This window comes from Podarcis gaigeae (assembly GCF_964106915.1).
Source record: "Podarcis gaigeae genome assembly, chromosome: 3".
Classification (NCBI taxonomy): domain Eukaryota; kingdom Metazoa; phylum Chordata; class Lepidosauria; order Squamata; family Lacertidae; genus Podarcis; species Podarcis gaigeae.
In genome coordinates this window covers 78095439-78115552 of record NC_139680.1, presented here as the reverse complement: position 1 = coordinate 78115552, position 20114 = coordinate 78095439, and the positions used below count along the sequence as shown (strand labels likewise).

The 20114-nt window shown below is 43.1% G+C and overlaps 1 protein-coding gene across 1 annotated transcript in view; it reads left to right on the top strand.

The window, feature by feature from the left end:
- GREM2 (gremlin 2, DAN family BMP antagonist) overlaps window positions 1–18771 on the top strand; it is a 34635-nt gene extending 15864 nt beyond the window's left edge. The window contains exons 2-3 of the mRNA XM_083732845.1: window positions 14374–14449; window positions 16270–18771. Coding sequence (XP_083588971.1) covers window positions 14415–14449; window positions 16270–16783 — 549 coding nt within the window. The 5' untranslated portion in view covers window positions 14374–14414 and the 3' untranslated portion in view covers window positions 16784–18771. The remainder of the gene's footprint in view (window positions 1–14373; window positions 14450–16269) is intronic.
- The last annotated feature ends 1343 nt before the right edge of the window (window positions 18772–20114 follow it).

Sequence of the window (20114 nt, the reverse complement as noted above, 5' to 3'; positions counted from 1 at the left end):
GCAGTCCACAGGTAAAATTGAGAGTGGTTAATATTCTCCAGGACCAACTGTTAACACTGGTCTTATAAAGGACCTGTGAGCGGGCTAGGAGGCCTCTTTAGTGCTTGTTCTTGTACAGAAAGAAAAGAATCAGACTGAACCCCGACCAAAGGCCTAGCGGAACACCTCTGTCTTGCAGGCCCTGTGGAACGCTGACAAATCCCTAGTCTCTTGTGAGAAAGCATTCCACCAGGCCGGGGCCACAGCCGAAAAGGCCCTGGCTTTGGTTGAGGCCAGTCTAATCTCCCTGGAGCCTGAAATCTTCAGGGTGTTATTATTTGCAGACCTTAAGGTCCTCCGTGGGGCATACCATGAGGCACCTTTTACCAGATTGCCAGCTATAGTCTTTCCCAAAGGAGATGAATCTGACCTCAGTTTATATTCATAATATTTGCTATATTCAGACTGCCCTGTTACAATTCTCTCTATATGGAGCTCCCTTTAACGTTTGGGAAACCACAATTGCTACAAAATGTGACTGAAAGGATTCTGGTAGGAGCAAGGCAGTCAGAATGTACTGCTCCAATTCTGCACCAATTACATTGATTCCCAATTTGTTTCTGGGTTCAGTTTACAGTGCTGGTATATAAGTGTCCTGGACCTATCTTACCTTAAAGGCCACACAGTCTTTAGTGGTACAATCCATTCCGTTACCTCATTCCTTTCCCCTTCTGTTGCTTATAAAAACCAGGGACTACTCTGTTGTTGCCCCATGGAGCTTCAAAGCAGGGTTGGGTGAGCATTTTCTTCTCCCGTCTGATGGATCTCCAGGCTTGGTCCAGTAGGTCTGGGTGGGTTTTCCCTCTCCTTACTAGTCTTGGTGTTCCAGTGAGAGTTGATGTTTTCAACCCATGAACTATCAATAGGCCTAGAGAAGTCTAGTGCTCCTCCCACCCCACGCAAGGGCTAAATTCTTGCACACCAAGGCCCTAGTTCAGACCAGCTCCCCTCCGCCAGTCCACACTGGCTATTTCTGATGCAAACACACACACACACACTGCACTCAAGGACAAACTAATGTCACATACAGTTTGGCTCTGTATGTGAGCAATCTATTCCAAATGTGTGTCTTGATGATAAAGGTGTTTTATCTCAGAACAGGAACTGTCCAGGCTTAGGTGCCCTCATAATCTGTATGTACCTCTGTACTATCATTGCAAAGCTGGAGCAACTAAATTGCAAGAGTTCTGTGATAGTATACATAGCAAACTCTGAAAGTACTTTAAGATGATGTGGCTTTTTACTATTCAGAATCATTTGTGTGCCCATCAATAACATATTCCTTAATTTGCTGGATCAAAGGAACATAGTAAGCTGCCTTCTATCATTGGTCCACCTAGCTCAGTATTGTAGGCAATGGATGGTGTCCATCTAGTCATGTATATGAACTTGAGTGGGTTTACTCTGAGTAGGACAAGCACCGGCTATCACCCACTGACTGATAGTGACGATCCTTGGTTTTAGACAGGTAACACCTCAAGCCCTACATGGGGATGCTGGGGACTGAACCAGGGACCTTCTGCATGCACGGTGGTTGCTCTACCAATGAGCTACAGATCATCTCTGTGTGTTCATCTCATGTTCCACATTCTCTTTCTCCTCCTCTGGTTGCCTTATCTGATAGCTGGTTGCAGTTTGTTAGAAGCATATCTGAAAGGGGTCAAACCATCGCAAGAGGTGTTGAAATTTTGGGAGGTTGGTTAGTTACAATGGAATGGTCTTGGTAGTGGGGTGCATATTTTTATTCTTATTTATGTATGATTTTTACTTTGTCAAATAATAATAATAATAATAAATAATTAATAATAATAATAATAGAAGCATATCCGGAAAAAACAAGAACAGCAACCAAGATCTTCATTTTACACCTCTATTACTAATGAAATTGGCACCAAGTATATTTGTTCCCAGCTTTGTCAGAGCAGCAATGGCATGGAGCAGATGGAAGAGCTTTCTGATAAAAATGGAACATCAGGGTTGCTTGCATAGCAGTGCTGAAAAACTCATCCGCTCAATTGTGTGTGTTTTTGGAGATCCTGGTGCAAGCTTACCCTGAATCCCAAGGCTTCCTGCAGGCTTGTTCCCTGGATTGACCTCTGCTTTAGCTGTCCTTCCAAGATTCATGATAAGGGCCGTGCAAGCCAAGTTATATGAGGCCATTAAAAACTCATCATTTACCAGCCAGCAGCTAATGCAGTACCATTAAATCCATTAAAGGGGCAATATCATCAAAGGGCCTACTTTGTTTTTTAAGCTGAAATAAATAGGTGTATGAAAAGGTGTCACGTGGTCGCCTTAAATCCGGTCCTTCATATCATATCACTAGACCGTGTTCTGTTCAACCTGCTTTGATATCCCGAAAGCTCCGCTTTGATCAGAGACTTCACAGGATCCAGATCACTTGCTGGGTCCCTTGATGTTGGCGGCTGTTGCTTTTGTGAGGCATTAGACGCGGTAGTAACAAAAGGCCCAAAGAAGTCAGTCTGTTCTGTGCTGATTCTGGGCACTGCAGAGGGGTTAACCCTCTGGCTCTTGCTTTCACCTGGCATGTATTGTGCTCTCTGTGCGCATTGTGGTGAAGTAGAGGAGCCACTTTCCTTTTCCTATCCTGGGCCATTAGTCATATCAAGTCCCAGGCAACTGGAGCAAGTCCCGTCCTCCTCTGTAGATCACAGAACAGTGGGGTTAGGTGGGACATTTTGCGTGAGTGTGAGTTCCATGTCTGGGTGTTGGAAAATGAGCTTGCTCTGGATGGGCTCCTGCTTCTTTGGAAGGAGCAATTGCTTAGCATGGAGGTACTTTTGGATCCACCATTGTCACAGGAGGCCTAGGAGCACCCCAAGCACCCACAGTTGCCCATGCTCTCATATTCCTCACGATAACATACTGCCCACTTCATTGCCCAACATTCTCCCCCAGTCTGAGTCATTATACACCTACTCTGCAGGATCTGCATATGCTTCTGAGACCAACTTAAGTTGACAATGTGAATTTTTCTTGATTTTATTGTTTTAACTGCTTTGAGGATTGTTGTTTTGGTCTCACCAATAGGTGTTGCACTCTACCTTTCAAGGTGTGTCAGGTGTCCAGCTTTTGTTGTCAGGTTAAAATGTGTTCATTCACATTTTAAATGATGGGTGCTAGGCCATTGGTTTTCTATTGGTATTGTGAATGTGTACTGTACAATTGGGTTAGTGTACAGTATGTGTTGATATCCTAATGATGTGATGGGATTTTATAGGTTTTATTTGTACTGTGAAAACTGCTCCGTGGTTTTATTGTTTTTAATGAAGAACAGTCTTCATTAAATTCAGTTGCCTTATCAGATCTGGCCGAACTATTTACTCCAACTGGTTGCATTTCTCCAGAGATTCTGGGACTGGTCTTTTGCAGCTGGAAATTCAAAGCCAGAGAGAAATGAGGAACTGAACACGGAACCTTCTAGATGCAAAGCAATTAACAAAAACAACAATAACAAGCCCTCAGGACTCACCCTAAGCCAGGCACTTTTGCTAGGTCATACCCCTCACTGGCCCTCCTTCACACCCCCTTTGAGTGCCTTTGCTGGGTTGGAAAATATCACTGAACCTTCATAGTGTTTCTTGCTTGGAGAACAGGGAGATATAAATGTGTGTAGAAACCACTGACCTTTATGTGGATGTGCACATTTAGGGGTCACTTTTGCTACTCCTTTTGCATCCCCAATGGCTTGTGGCCTCCTGAAGGTTCTCCATGAAGGAATGCAACTTCCAGGCTTCCCACCCCTGCTGTAGTGGTTAGTGTCAGACTGAGGCCAGGGTAACCAACTCTCAGCAGCCAAGAACTCTGATTGGAGGATTGGGGGCCCAGTCCCTCTCTTTTGATTAAGAAAGACGATGGCTCCACTGCACAGCACTTGCGTCTCACCCCAGAGGTCTCCAGTTCAAGCTCTAGGTAGGGTTGGAAAAGTTGTGTGAAATCCTAGCGAGCCACTGTCACTGTGTTGACACTACTGATGGATGAATGGTCTGACTTGGCATAAAGCAAATGTCTTATGTTTCCATCCAGAACTACTTCAGCAGTATGAGAAATCTGCACTGCTCAGTTGGTGGTAGATAAGTATGCATCACTGGTCAATTTCAGTTCACATGCTGAAGAAAAGGAGACAAAATTTCCAGGGCTGTTTGAAGTATCTGGAGTCAAAGAAAACTCAACGGCTATCCCTCTTTGTCAAATCAGTGGTGTGTGATAGCAGAAATCAAACCTATTTCAGAGCTGCCGATACGGTTTCCCAGGAGTTGTTCAAAAATTAAATCCATCACTATAGGTAGGATTTATTTTTTTGCAACACAGGCTTGCCATGTAACCAAGACGTACTCCTAATAGATAAGCTGTAATTACTGCTCTATGGTACAGTCACTGAATTCTTCATTTGTTCCGGGGTTTACATTGCACCAAAGGAAGATTAGGGTCAGCTCTGTGTTGCTTAAATAATTTGCCTGGTACGGCAGTTTGCTGGGATTGAGAGGAGCAGAATCACATTGCAATTCAAGGGCAAAGCACTGGTCTGTGCATTCACTTTTGTTTCTTCAGATCAGGTTGAACAACTTCACATGCAAACTGTACTGATTATACTTGGGAACTATTCAGACAAGCCTTCATTTTCTTGGTTGACACAAATTCACCCTTCCAAAAGCTGTGAATATATTGAACTAGTCTGCCCAGACACTCTGTCTTTGTGCCACCCTTTCCCTTCATGGCACAAGGATAAATAAGGAAGACCAACTAACAATAATCTCCTGTCATGTCAAACCAGGAAACTGTGGTTACTAGGTTCAGGATATTAAGCCATGGTTTGAGTTTTGATTCTGGCTTGTTCCAAACCTGGTAATCATAGCTTCCCATTTCTGCACTAACAGAAAACTATGGTTACTTGAAGACCTTAATGTTTAATAGTGGTTCACCAAGAAGAAAGTGGGGGGGGGGCAGCTAAAGTGTGCCAAATGCAGGACTAATTCATATTTTACTTGTTTTACATATAATATAAGTATACTATAAAGGGGGGTATTATTGAAGATAATATTGGATTAAATGGACAAATAAACAAACCATGTCTTATAGATGCTTATGCAGGAAAACACTATTACTTGCTGTTAAGAGACTGCAGTGGACCGTAGGGGAGGTCATGATGTTTAAAGGGACCCTAGTATGCTGAATTTAATTATATATAGAAGGGAGGGATGCAAAAAGAAGAGCACCTGCCACCAGCTTTACCACCAATAAGCATCTCTTGAGGAAATTGATTCTGTGTGACGTCTGCATTTCCTCCGATTCCAACTTGTGCAGTGCTGGTGCAGGAACATAGTATACTAGAAAATAAATATTATCCAACACACAGAGAGAGGGAGAGAAAGAGAAAGAGAAAGAGAAAGAGAAAGAGAAAGAGAAAGAGAAAGAGAAGAAAGCTGTTTTCATCCTTAAAAAATAATAATCCAGAATCCATGATTAGGAGGAGAGAGAGTAAAAATTGGCTTGATTTTGAAGCCACAAAGTCTACATTTAGTCACAGTCTTAGGATGGAGCTGAGTTACTGCTGGATTTTATATTTTCGAAAATGTGGGATTAGCTCTTATATGTTTCATTCCCCCAGCAATCCTAGCATGGCACCTAGTTGATCCTAATCCAACAAAGTCTGCTAGCTCATCCTACACTCTATCTTGCTACTGTGACTAAATGCAGACTTTGTGGCTTCAACATCAAGCTTCCCCCTCAGTTTCTCCCCTCCCCCAATTTACTTAGCACCCAGTCTGAAGACTTCTGGAGAGTTCAAAAGCTTCCTCACTATTTTGTTCATTTGTTTCACAGATTTATAAACTTCTTCACTGCTAAAAGCTACCTAAGCAGTGAACACCACAATATACAATGAAATAAAATGCAAAAGGTTACTTCTAAAAACAATTACAATTATTTGATTGCAATTCCACAAAATGGTTGGCTCACCATTGGACCTTCTTAAATAAAAATGCCTTTTAATATGGTGACATTTTTGTCACATTTTGGCTGTCTTTAGAAAAAAGCTGTTGCCTAACCTTTGAAGAAAATATGTGGAACACATTCTAAGCCATACTTTCAGCTACTGCAGTGTATTAAATAAGAGAGAAGTTGTGCACAATAGAGGCAGCAGAGAGCCCTTTGCAGCCTACTGAGTGAACATTTGCCTTCCAATTAGAGTTACAGATAAACCAATGCAGTGCTGAACAATACTAGAAAAACTGTGGCCCAGATTTGACATTTGGGGCCTGCAATAACCTGCTGAACCTTAGCAGGGCCAGGGCCAGTCTTGAGGACATCTGCATACTATAAGGTAAAGGTAAAGGGACCCCTGACCATTAGGTCCAGTCGTGACCAACGCTGGGGTTGTGGTGCTCATCTTGCTTTACTGGCTGAGGGAGCCGGTGTACAGCTTCCGGGTCATGTGGCCAGCATGACTAAGCTGCTTCTGGCGAACCAGAGCAGCGCACGGAAACAGCGTTTACCTTCCCGCCAGAGTGGTACCTATTTATCTACTTGCACTTTGACGTGCTTTCAAACTGCTAGGTTGGCAGGACCAGGGACCAAACAATGGGAGCTCACCCCGTCGCGGGGTTTCAAACCGCCGACCTTCTTATCGGCAAGTCTTAGCCTCTGTGGTTTAACCCACAGCGCCACCATATGATACCTTGTGCAATTCAGGTGCCACAAGTAAGAATTGCACATAGCTCACCAGGTTCATGTAAGATGCAATATGCATGATGCTAGGACTGCATATTCTCCTCAACCGATCATGTCAGGTGATAACCAAATTTCTGAACTTGACACCATAGAAGTGGTGTATGAGCTGTATGAGCTGGGTAAGCACTTGCATTAATATACACATGGCTGGTCAAGGATGGGTGGGCATTGTGCCCTACTTTACAGAGGCCGGACCTCTCTTTGAAGGAGTCCTCTGTTTGAAAGGCTGTCCTGCCCAAGTCCTATTTAAAGATAAAGAGCCAACAAGAGGAGAACGGGGACCTTGAAGTCACCCATCAGCAGTTAATACCTAGATAGCAGACTGAGTAGACATGCTGGCTGCCTGGTCACAATCTACTATGATGATGCATATGAAATTTCTATATAGTAATTATTTATAATTTTGCCTCTATAGATATAAATTAGCAAAATGCAAAAACGCATGCCATCTTTTTTAGATCATTTCCTCATATTTAGTGATGTGCAAGATGGAGCCATCCTTCCATCCAAAATAGGCGGAAGGATCACACTTGTCTGGTGGATTTTCCATGCATTTATTTCATGAATGAACAACAATGCACACAAGTTTACTTAAAGAGTACTGTTCGCTGTCTCTAAACATCCTAAAAAGCCAAGCATACCTCTCTAGGCAGGCTATTTCACGGTCTGGGTGCCGCAACAGAAAAAGGCCTTTCCCTTATGGACACCCACTGCATTTAGGGAGAGGGGAGGGGAGGAGAGAGGAAGACACCGAGAAAGGTCTTTGTAGTCAAATAGAGGACATATTCATATGGGAAGAGACAGTTCTTGAAGCACTCATGTCCCTGGCAATGTAGGGCTTTTTGCTTGTTTGTTTAACCTCTCTTGCAAACCTGAGCTCACTCTGAGCTTTCACCCATCTGACCTTTCTGCAACTGTTGGCTACTTGCATATACTCTTCCTTTGTGATTTCTCCTTCCTTCCATTTCTTACATGTTCCCTTCTTACATCTCAGTCCATCTGTAAGCTCCTTATGCAGCCACACCTTTAGGTGCCTCTTACTTTACTTTCTTGTTGGAATTGTCTGCCTTTGTGCCTTCAGTATTTCACATTTAAGAAACTCCCATCCATCTTGGACTCTTCTCATTGAGTATTTCTGACCATGGGACTTCACTCAGTAGTTCCTTAAGCTTTCTGAAATCAGTTTTCTTAAAGTTCAGAGTGCACATCCGACTAGTTAGCTTTCCCTTGCTTGTGTATCATGAAACCCAAGCGGATATGATCACTTCCTCCCAAGCTTTCCTGTACTTTCACTTCATCAGTCAGTTCCTCCCTGTTGGAGAGGACCAGGTCCAAGAGAGATGACCCTTTTGTAGCTTCTTCCATTTTCTGGGAAATGAAATTTTCTGTGAGGCAACCATGCCCCTTCATACTCATGCACATCCAGGGCCGTCTTAACCATAGGCACCAGGGGTGCTGGGAGCTTGGGTGCTGGGCTCTCAGGGGTGCCAGGCTGAGAGTCTGGGGCCTGAGAGTTGGAGTTCAGGGAAGAGCCTGCCCGTCGGTCGGAGTGCTGCAGCAGGCTCTTCTACTGCAGATGCCTCTGCACGGTGAGTTTGGGGGTGAGCGAGACAGCGAGGTGCTGAGGTGGCCAGCCAGCTCCTCCCTCCTGCTCGCCTGGGATTGGCCCAGTGCACGCTGCTTACACCACAAGGTGCCCAGCTTTGCTCAGTGGCTGATGTTGACGCCTCGGACTGTTTGTTGCGCTGGGCTCCATATGTTTCCTGTTTTCTTTTCCTGAGCAGAGATATGCATGGTGTTAGTTCCCTTAAAAAAGGTCAACAACTTCGGGGTTCCCCCTTTAAAAATGGATGTGCGCTGCATATGCACATCCATGTGAGTCACCTTGTAGACTCCTGCATATACAATGAGTACCTGTTCTCTTCATCTTCATCTTCCTCCTCTCATTACCATCTGTTTCCCTCCCTCTGCCAAACTGATGTCTTCTTTTCCCATTAGGTCTCAAAAGCACATATTAACTGCATGGGCTAGGATAGCCTGCTGACCATAGCTCATGTACATGATACAAGCTAATTCCAGGCACTTTAGGGGGAATCTGTTATCTTCCCACCCCAACACTATGGGGTTCACCTAAAATTTCCCCTTCTTCTTTCCACAGAACTTTAATTTTTTAAAAACAAAAACAAAACATTTCTCTTAGTGTGGATAAACCTGAGTTTTTGTTCCTTCTGACTGGGTATGGGAGTAGGCTGTACATGTTGGCAGGCAGACTTTGCGTGGTACAGCAGACATTTGCTTAGAAATGTTTGAGAGTAGAAGAGCAGGTTTGCTTAGGGTCACATCTTTCTGACTATACAGAACAATATTATTGACGGTATTTTCTAAAGCCATAGAATATAATGTGATAAACAAACATGGCCAGTAATAGTCTGGTTTTCCTTCCTTAGATTGTTGTTTTTCATTTTTCTTTTTCCTCTGCTGCAAAACTGGAGAAAAGTGCTCATTATGGTATAAAATTTTATTGCTGTTCGCTTGGCTAGTCTTTCCAAATAAGTGCCAATAAAAACTTTATAGCACCCTGTATCACTACATATTCTTTATCTTGTTTATTTGTGTTTTTGTCCTTGGTTTACATCTCTTTTCCCTCTAGAAGGCATGGTTTCCATGGAAACTAACAAAGGCCCTATGCTATGGCTGTATCCATGGCAAATGGAGACCTGGTACTAAGAAGCATAATAATACAGGAAGAATGTGGCACACAACTATTTGACATCCCTCCCCTAAATCAAAGTCAGCCAGGATATTCATCTCCCAAAGTCTTTCATTTAAATGGCAACATCTGCTGGCCCTGCTGTCGCTAAGATCAGAGATATCACACAGAAGCTCTGGTACAGCTACCAAAAGGTTTTCACCTGCTACGTACCTCCTCCTTGCCTCCCCTCCCCTCACTATTTTATCTTATTTTGAAAACTGTAGTGCGTGCATGCAGAGTGCTTACGTTTAATAGCTGGGGGATATAAGAGGATTCCAAGATATGGTCAGCACAGGCCTCTCAATCACTAATAAAATATTAAAATTCATATGCTTTGCGGGCAGGAAGTCAATGTAGAGCAAAAGCTCAGCAGTAATGTTATCTCTGGACCAAGCTCTGATGGCATAATGAGTAGCTGGATGCATTTTATCCATGCCTGAGTGGGATGGGCCAAAGCCATAAACTTCACTCACTTGGAGGTACAAAAAACTCACTGTGTGGGCAGACTCTCATGATGCTTCTCCATCTCTGGGTGATGTTGTGGTATCTTTATGCAGGAAGCTCATACCTTACAGCAAGAGTGCCATAAATATTTCTTTATAAACGTAATACTTGCTTTACTCACAGAGACTTACAAACACAATAGAAATGCTAAAACCAATTACAATGAATACAATCAACTATTGTATTATTATTATTATTATTATTATTATTAATAATAATAATAATAATAATACTACAATCAATAAAACAAAGTAAACCTTTTGAAAGTAAACCTTTCAAATTAAGAGCCAAAGGCCGAGGTAAAAAAGGAAGGTTTATGGTATTATTTGCCATAGGTGCCAAAATAACCTGTCTAGCCTTAGGTTCTGTATACCATGACTTGTGTGAGGGCAGACGTGCCATCTGTTGTTCTGCCTTAGTCAGAAAAAAATATCTTGAGCCAGCTCAGTAGTTAAACTGAGGTGTCACAGGCACCTACTGAAATAAGTGCTTTTTACCTCACAGCTTCCACCATTTTGAAACCACTTTTGCCTCAGAGTTTTCTTTTAATGTTTTTCTGAATGTGAGGCATTTATCTAGCCTTGTCAAGTTTAGAAAAACATTCCCTAGTCTGTGATTAATAGCAGCAAGACCTCCGCCCCCACCCCCACCCCGGTCCACAAACAAACAAAAAATAATCCAGAAACTTTTTTTAACCCTTGGTAAGTTTATGCCCCTTACATGGGGTGTGTGGAGGGAGGGTGCATTGCAGGGACGGAGAACCTGCAACCCTCCAGATATTGTTGAACTACAACTGCCATCATATCTGACAATTGTCCATGCTGGCTCGAACTGATGGGAGTTGGAGCCTAACAACATCTGGAGGGCCACAATTTATGGGGTATTGGGGTGCAAGAAAAGTACTTCTTTAGTGTTGGGAAGAAACCCCTTTTGCTGTTGCCACAGCCACAGACCCTGGGTTCCCAAAGCATCCCTTTATTTATTAGGGTGGGAAGTTACAGTTGGTCTTCCCATGATGTGTGGAAGATAAAAGAGCGGGTGAATTTGCTCCAGAGTTCTGCTAGGTCAAAAGATACTCAACAGAACAGAGGTCTGGCAGTCGTTTGCATATTACCCAATACTTGAGAGACAGACATTGTAAACGACAAGGCAACATTCTTCAGCAGCCTTTTAATTCCTGGGAGGATCCCAGTCCCATTGCAACCAGTGGATGATTCTATTTTATTTTTTTAAGGAAAGGACATAACAAGACTATGGTGTTCCATGGAGCCAGAGAGCTCTTTCGTAAAACAGAGGGCCCCTGTTTAATCTTCAAATCACGATATTTAAAATGTTATTGCGTTGGCTGAACATTGTGTGTGAAGTGACTGTTTCAAGGCCCTTCACTTCAGAGCAAGTAAGACTGGAAGAGCTGGCCTGTAGTCTATGCCTGCCAAAGCCCAGTGCTGATGGAAAGCCCAAGGCTGAGTTGAAGTGTAATTCTGCACACTTAATAGCTGTGTAGCAAGGAGAGGTTGCCAGTCATGGCTTATCTAGTAACTAATGCTGAAGTCACCCGAACTGCAACTGCTGCCTGCCAGGCTTTACCCTGCTCTGCAGATATTATACAAACCTCTATGTGCCAGGCCTGGGTTATTCTCCCTGTGATGAAGGAACACAGCCTTCTCTAGTGGTTAGACCTCAAGAATTGGCCTCCTTCTGTATTATGGGCTATGTATTCATTCATGCACCAAGCACATTACACTGAGTGTGTCAGACAGGAGTTCAAGCTGGGTGCTGTCCCTGAGCTCAGGCTGAAGGAGGCATGCGCAAGAACCTCGTGAATCTTAACAGGCCAGGATAACTCATGAGACAAAATACAGTTCTCTACAATTGCTAATCAGGCCTGCTATCTGGTCTGAAAAAGTTACTTTGCCAGTCTCTGTTCCCTATCACAGACTAGCCTCAGTATTGGCTCTTCCAGTGCCTTGCGTATACTTAGCTAGAACCCTGCTCCTTATTTGATAGGTCAGGAGTAGAGCACATATGAAGTTTAGCATAACTTATTGGATGTGTGTGTGTGTGTGCTGCCAGGCAGAATAGTCAGTGCTGGACTGGATGGACTAATTGTCTGACTCAGGATAAGGTAGCAGCTTATGTTTTGTTCTGTGTTTTCCTCCACAAACTCTTCTGCATCTGGGTCTGACAGCTTGTGACCTCTCTTTCAGAGATGTGATGAGGCCATACACAGTAGAAGCTGTAAACTATCCTGCAAACTCTCTGAAACAGAAAGAGCCATTGTGGTGGTGTAGTGGTTAAGACAGTCAGATTAGGACTGAGGAGGGTCCAATGGCCACTCAGCCATGAAAGCAGTGGGGTGACCCTGGGCCAACCCATATCTCCCCATCTAGCCCACCTCACAGAATTGTTGCAAGGATAAAATGGTGTATTGGAGGTGAGGGCCCACAGAACTTATTGAAAGAAGAGCCAGATGAAAATGTAATGAATAGATAAATATACCTGTTGTCAGAGATGAAGGAGCCTCAAACTATGCTTTTAAAACCAGTGAGACAAATGTCCACTGTCTTGCCTGTGAAAGGTGTGTCTGATAATGATCATTACTTGCAGCTCCACGTCTTGTCAGAAGAAAGGAGTTAATTTGAAGTTTAAATAAACCTCCAGTTCAGCACTCCTCTCTCTATGCTTCGGTGCCAGAAGGAAATCCCCTTTCAGTGCTGGTTACCAACTGTGCAGATTAGTAAGGTCTTACGTGAGCTAAACAGTTTTTAAAAATTGACATCCCTTGCTGTGGTAGGAGCATATCATTAAGGGCTATTTAGACAAAGAACATAATAAAAGGATCAAAGCCCTCCTATCCTAAGGGAGAAAAGCAGCAATCTCATTCCCACTATAAACATTTTGTGCCTTTGTTTTGAAGATTGTAAAAGCTTGCTTTCTCCATTTCCACTTCTCTGCTTCTAGAGGAATGGAGCTCACCTGACTGTGGTTTCATAATTAAGGCTTTAAATTTTAGCAGCTTATAGAAATAGCTTCCACCTAGAATGTAAGGACTATTGAATGAAATAAAAAGCACAAGTTTGGTCCCCAAATCCATTTTGTTTATAACCAATATGGAATTGCTGCTGTTCATAGCCATTTCTGTAGTGCTACCAGAAATTGCAAGCTCTACCGTTAGGCTGAGTGAGGTTGATTACTTCAGGTGGCAGATTTGCGGGAGCCTTTAAGCAGGGGATAGTAAACTGACAATTCTTACCCCATTGTAGAACCACTCAGATTTTCTGCTTCAGAAGCCAAATGTATTGGGCTGTCTTTACAGGATGCTGTGGTCTGAGCAGACTTCTGCCTACACCAATGCTGGGGAAAGCCAATGGGATCTCTTGCAGCAACAGTGCAGTGAAACAATAATTTTAAGAAGGTTCAGGAACTAAATATTATTATTAAGGGTAGAACTGTGGGAGGGAGCAGAGACACATTTTATGTCAGTCTACAAATAAAGAATGGGACACAATAGAAGACGTAGCTGTAGTAGGGTCACTGTGTAGAGAAATGTCTCCCTTTCCCAAATAATTCATGAAAAGGGTGCACAATGTTTGCTAGGCCCTTCCTCTTTCAGGTTTTCCATAATTCTTGTGGAAGCCCCTTTTTTCTGAGGGGCAGAAAGGAAAGCCTTATTTCTGAATTGTTTGACAGCCAGAATATTCACAGAGGGCTTTGGATTCACATGACCAACCCGGAAACAACATAGTTCACATGCTAGCCAGCCAGTAACTATTTTACTTTCTAGCTGTTATATATCCCAAACAGCATGCACAAAAAGCCTAGAATTCAAAGTAATGGGGCACGTTCATTTTCCAATAGCGTGATTTTGGAATAATCAAATGAGCTCTGACTCACTGTTTGTATGTTTCTGGGGCTGGCAACAAAGGAAGGAAAGGAATAATACAAGATTCAGTTGCATCTCCAGAGAAAGCTGTAATTAGCTGATTGAAAAGGAATTTGGCCTGAACATCCAGTTAACATCCCATGGTTTTGGCCATGATAACCTAGTATTCGGTCAAGTAGAGAGAGCTGTAACTTCCCTGAAGACTGGCTGGAGTCTTTTGGTTAACGTAATAGTTTCCCATTCTGGCCATGATCCCAAACACACTCATTTGTAAGTGAGCATCACAGATTTCCATGTGATTCTGAAATCTGTGATATTTAGCAAGAAATATATTTAGGAAGAAGGGGTACTCAGTGTAGCTCAGTTGAATATGTCATACACAAATATAAACAAACCTTTAGTCACCCGTTTCACTGGCATAAAATAATTGCTGCTTTTTTTTCAGGCAGTAAGACCACATTCTCTACCTGTGGAAGGTCAGACTGAATGGCTCAAGACTTTGATATCAATTCTCTGCTTAGGTAAGTGCCCCGCCCATTTTTCCATGCCAATTTCAACTCCCACTCTCCCTTATGCACCAACCTGTACATTCATGCACAGAATCAGCATAAAATATGCACATCTGCCCACATCTTTAAAGGCTGGACCATACTTGTTCAATTGGACCACCGTGATCCTGCAAATCACATTAACTGCACATCTTCAAGGAAGATGCCATTTCTCACAAACAATTCCTTCCCATAAACCTAGCCCAACAGCCATCCTGCATCCTCTCAAGATCTCAAGATAGCACCCCCTCAGTGGTGAACTAGCCATAAGACTGCCAAGGAAGAAGAAAAGGGCTTGATTCTATTTTTCTAGAATCACAATACAAAATGCAAGGCAAATTTAGAGCAAATTCTCAGAGGCAATTTGGAAATAAATGTTCCCATGGCCAGATTGGTTAGTGAATGGTTTTGGGTTGTCCTTCCCTGAAACAGTTGAACTTGGCTGACTTGTTTCAATCACCCAGACACAATTTGCTATGTAATCACCTTTCCTCAATGCACCTCCTCGGAGCTTGAGATTTACTGTTCAGAGCTGAGTATGTTGCTGTGCAGAGGACTGATGAATTGTGGCCCTGCTTTTCTTCATGCCATTATTGGGCTAGGTAGTTAGTGTGTTGCCTATAACTAATCAGTTTTACTCTAGGTGGCTTTATGGCAATGCAGGAAATATCCAGACACCTCCCTCTCCTCCTCCTTCGCCCTGCTGCTGCTACTAATTGCTCTTCTTCCTCTGTCCCAGGTGATAGAAGTAGAGGAGGCAGAGCCATACTTTTAAATGTCTTACAGCACAACTTTACTTCTAATCTTTTATTATACCTTGCAACATTTAAACCGGCATGGGAAACCTGTGACCCTCCAGATATCATCATCAAACTACAACTCCCATCAGTCCCACCAAGAATAGCCAATGACCAGGGATACTGGGAGCTGTAGTTCAGCAACAGCTGGAGGGCCAGAGGTTCCCCTACACCTGATTTAAAAGGTAACCTTGTTGCTGGTTATATGTTTCATGTGAATTACTTTGAGGGGTTTTATAACTCCCAGTGTTCTATAAAACATCACAGATTCATGGATAAGAGCTGTCCTCAGAGCATCCAAGGGTTATTGTTTAAATAACTTCTCTAGGGCTGATCTGTGTGAGCCTGCGCAGCTACTGGAATTGTGCTTCCAACATCCAGATACAAAGGCATGCATCTTGCTGTGCAGCAGGGTGGAGGACCAGACCTGTTTGTTTCCTTGCTTCAAGAAGGCTGAATATCCTCATGTGCAACTAGCCTAGATCATACTAAGAGGGGAGAAACACATACTTGCCAAGTGTCCTGTTTTAAGTGGGACATCCCAGATCACAGAAGCCAATCCCGGCTTCTCTTTGGATGAAAGACTGTCCCGTTTTTGGGCCTGGTGGTCTGGCACAAGTCAGACCACCAGAGTCTGTTCCACCAGAGCGCTGGACCAGAAGGTGCTGTGGCATGATCCTTCTGCCAATTGCCAGAGTGCCAGACCAGAATGTGTGCCCCTCCTGACATCCTGATTTTGGGGGTGGAAATATTGGAGGGTATGCAAACAGTGGGGAACATTGTGTTTCTTCTATGCTGTACGTGTTTGTTCTTCTATATATTAGGGCCACTTAGAATAAGTGCTCTGGTGGTTTATTACCAAATCTTGGCATGTCTTTTCTTTTCCTTTTTCACTTTATGGATGACAATCTTATGCCTATGCATAAAAAGACACTGGCTATTTATTGATTTTTTTGAATTTGCATCTTCTATCCTGATTGTCTTGTTTTATTGCAGGATGATTTGGAAACTAGCTTTCTCCTTGTTTCTTGTGTCTACTCTGGTTCAAGTCTCGGAAACCAGGAAGAATCGCCCTGCAGGAGCCATCCCCTCCCCGTACAAAGATAGCAGAAGCAACAACTCGGAGCGGCGGCAGCATCTGCACAAAGAGGTGCTGGCCTCCAGCCAGGAGGCCCTGGTTGTCACAGAGAGGAAGTACCTGAAAAGTGACTGGTGCAAAACGCAGGCCCTGAGGCAGACAGTCAGCGAGGAGGGCTGCCTCAGCCGTACCATCATCAACCGCTTCTGCTACGGGCAGTGCAACTCCTTCTATATCCCTCGCCACGTGAAAAAAGAGGAGGAGTCATTTCAGTCCTGCGCTTTCTGCAAGCCCCAGAAGGTGACCTCCTTCACAGTGGAGCTAGAATGCCCTGAACTAGACCCACCTTTCCGACTTAAGAAAATCCAGAAAGTCAAGCAATGTCGGTGCATGTCTGTGAACCTGAGCAGCGCAGGCAAGCAGCGAAAGTGAGGGCTGGCAGCTGCCCCTGCCAGGGTCGCCATGGCCTCTCTTCCTTTACAGACAAACGAGATGGTTGTTTTTCCTCCTCCTGGTCGAGTCATTTCTGGAGCAGCGCCATTGGCCACCTGGAAGTAAAGGCTGCTTTGGCTGGTCTATTCAGAGGGTTCATAATCTATTTACCAAAGCAGATGTTTTGCCACTGGGTCTGTGTCACTCAAGGTGAAGCCCAGCATCAAATGTGGAAATGAACGTATGGGTGGCCAGGGGTTTAAATCCAAAATTAACACTTCCACTGTGTGGGAAACCTTTTGGCCTTCACTCCATCCATCCTTTTGGATGAAGAGAGAGGTCCAGTGAATTCTTCATAGCTTCTCCCTCTCATTTTGGGGACTTTTCACTTCGATTTTGACTGCCTAATGCTGTTTTTCTTGGGCTGTAATGCTGATGTGGACACATATAGTAAAGAACAGTTATGGACAACTATGTTCTGTCTGGTCTGACTGATAAGGCACATGGGCCTTATCTTTCATGGAGATAATCAACCTGCCACTTTCCGACAGAGAAAGAGACCGAAAATAGATTTATGCATATTTTCAGCTAGATTGCCTCACGTTTCCACAGCAATGTTTCACTTGTAATGCAGCTATAGCAAATTGTTGTTAAACTTGTTAATATAGACATAACCACATATATTTTGGGCGATGACAAAGTATTTGAAGGGCTAAAACAAAACACCTTAATTGTTGGGCCAGATTATTCCCTGAAAATTACAGAGTTTTGCTAGTGTTTATTTTCTCAGTAGATTTTGCATTAATTTAATTTTTTCCTTCCTTACCCTAACCTGTGTTGAATCACTACTTTTGGGGAAGAAAACAACATTGTGTTTAACCTATTGAAACACAGTAGCAGAAAAGCAAAATGCTGCATTTCTTTGTTACTGAGATGAACACCAAGAGTAATTTAAACCAATCGTTATTTCCAATGAACAGAATTGTATCTATGTAGGGAAAATGTAATGTGTGAAGTGACCCAGTCATCCTGATTTCATTCAGTGTCTCATGCTAGGTTTTAGTATGTTCCAAATGTGGCCGTTGAGATTCCTAAATTGGTTGGGCAACACCAAAAGCCATGACCTATTGCGTATCTTGGAAGTTTGCATTCACGGCAGTTGCAGCTGAAGGAGTCCAATGTTTTGAGGACTATTTTCCTATGCTCCCTCGGATATGACCACTAAAGGGGTTAACAAAATTGTTTGCTTCGAGCTGTGGGTTTGGTGCCAACTCAAGGGTTCAGTGGCACAGTTCTCTATTATGTGAGACCGGCTGTTTTAAGAGGCTTTGGGGGACTGATCTCTGTTAGTGCTCACCAATCGGTTTATGGGGATTGGCACGGGTAGGAGGGATTGGGCAGGTATGCTGGCCCTATATAATTTTTTTCCCCTCCCTTGGTGTTACACAATGGCAGATCTGCAGTTGGGAATGCACAGCAGAGAAGGCTGAGGCTTGCTTTGGAGATTGCCATTGTCAAACATTATTCCACTACTTACTCTAAGGTTTACCAAAGCACAGTTTGGACAAAGTGGAAGGGAGAGGAAGCTTAGAGTGCCTGTAGCGTAATGCACACACTTTTATGGGTTAGGATGGCTGCCTCTTGAAGAAATGAAACCTAATATCGAGTTCCTCGGGCTGGAAAACAGTAACTGTTCAGTAACCACATGAGGAAAAATGTGAAAAGAAAGCTTCCTGTAGGGGGATGGGCTCCTTACTAATTTGTGATAAAAAAGAGATATATGCTGCAGGAGGGGGCATATGCCCTTTGGTTGGTTTATGCTTAAATGAAAGAGTTGAGTTGACCTTGTAATGGTTCATACTATTTAAATTTTTGTTTTATAAATGAAAACAAAATGGAAGAAATGTTATAACTATAATGTAATTATTTTATAGGTGTATTATTGTTAAATTATAGAACAAATAAAGATACTCTAGGAATATATAGAATTCATACAATCCTTGCATCATTTCATATTCTACAGGCTTCAAGCACTACCTTTCGTTGGGGAGTTTCCATCGTCTACTTAATTTAAATATTGTTGTACACCACCCCAGTTTCCAAGCGGGGCAAGATTCCAGGGGTTCCAGGCATTTGCCCAGCACAGTGGAGACATTGATGTCTTTATGATATATGGTTTATTTACACATGTATGCAACCTGAACCTGTGATGGAGGGATTTGCAGCATCAGCAGCCCCAAAGGGTCCTGTTTTTTCCATAGCCACAGCTTTGGATTCAAGCAGAAATCAGCCTTTTCTCTTTCTGCCTTTTCTCTCTCTACCTTTCCAGCCTGCTGCATTTTTGCATCTAGCTTCTAGCACACATAACTCCTTCCCTTCCTCTTTTTACTCTAAACCTTGTCTTTATCTGTTGACTGAGGGGGTTCCATGCTTTTGTTGCTCTCTCACAAAGCCCCCTTGAGCATTTGTTCTTTTAATGGTCCATCACCCAGGCAATCACCTCAACACAGGAAGTTAGCCTGGCTTAATTAGTTACAGATAGGTAGCCGTGTTGGTCTGCCATAGTCAAAACAAAAAAATTCCTTCCAGTAGCACCTTAAAGACCAACTAAGTCAGTTCTTGGTATGAGCTTTCGTGTGCATGCACACGAAAGCTCATACCAAGAACTGACTTAGTTGGTCTTTAAGGTGCTACTGGAAGGAATTTTTTTGTTTTGGCTTAATTAGCTTTGATTAAATGTTAACATTTGATGAATCCAGAAATTAGGGGTGTGTGGCAAACTCATAACACTATTTATCATGTTAAAATAAAACCAGAATTGCAGTGGAATTAATTGGGAGAGGACCTGAGAGAATGAGAAAATCACCACTTGGTCATAAAACACAGTGTTTGACCTTGGGCCAATCACTGTCTCTCAGCCTAACTTCCCCCTCAGGGTTGTTGTGAGGATGTTCATTGAATGGCCAGAGGCATGGCTAAATGTGGATGTCTGTGACATTCATATTTTTAAATATTGGGAAAATTGCACAATTTTCTCTTAATTAATTATTTTCAAACCAACCAGCCTAATGCTACACTTAGTTGGCATGGATTAAAAATAGCCGGTTTACTTCTCAACACACATTGGCAGTATTATGGAGAGCACTCTAGGATTCACTGCAAGCTTCAGCCATATCTGAGCATTGCACACAGGGTTAAGGAAAGCATGCGAGTGGGAAGTGGGGCCAGGCCAAGTAAGTGGTACCTCGGGTTAAGTACTTAATTCGTTCCAGAGGTCCGTTCTTAACCTGAAACTGTTCTTAACCTGAAGCACCACTTTAGCTAATGGGGC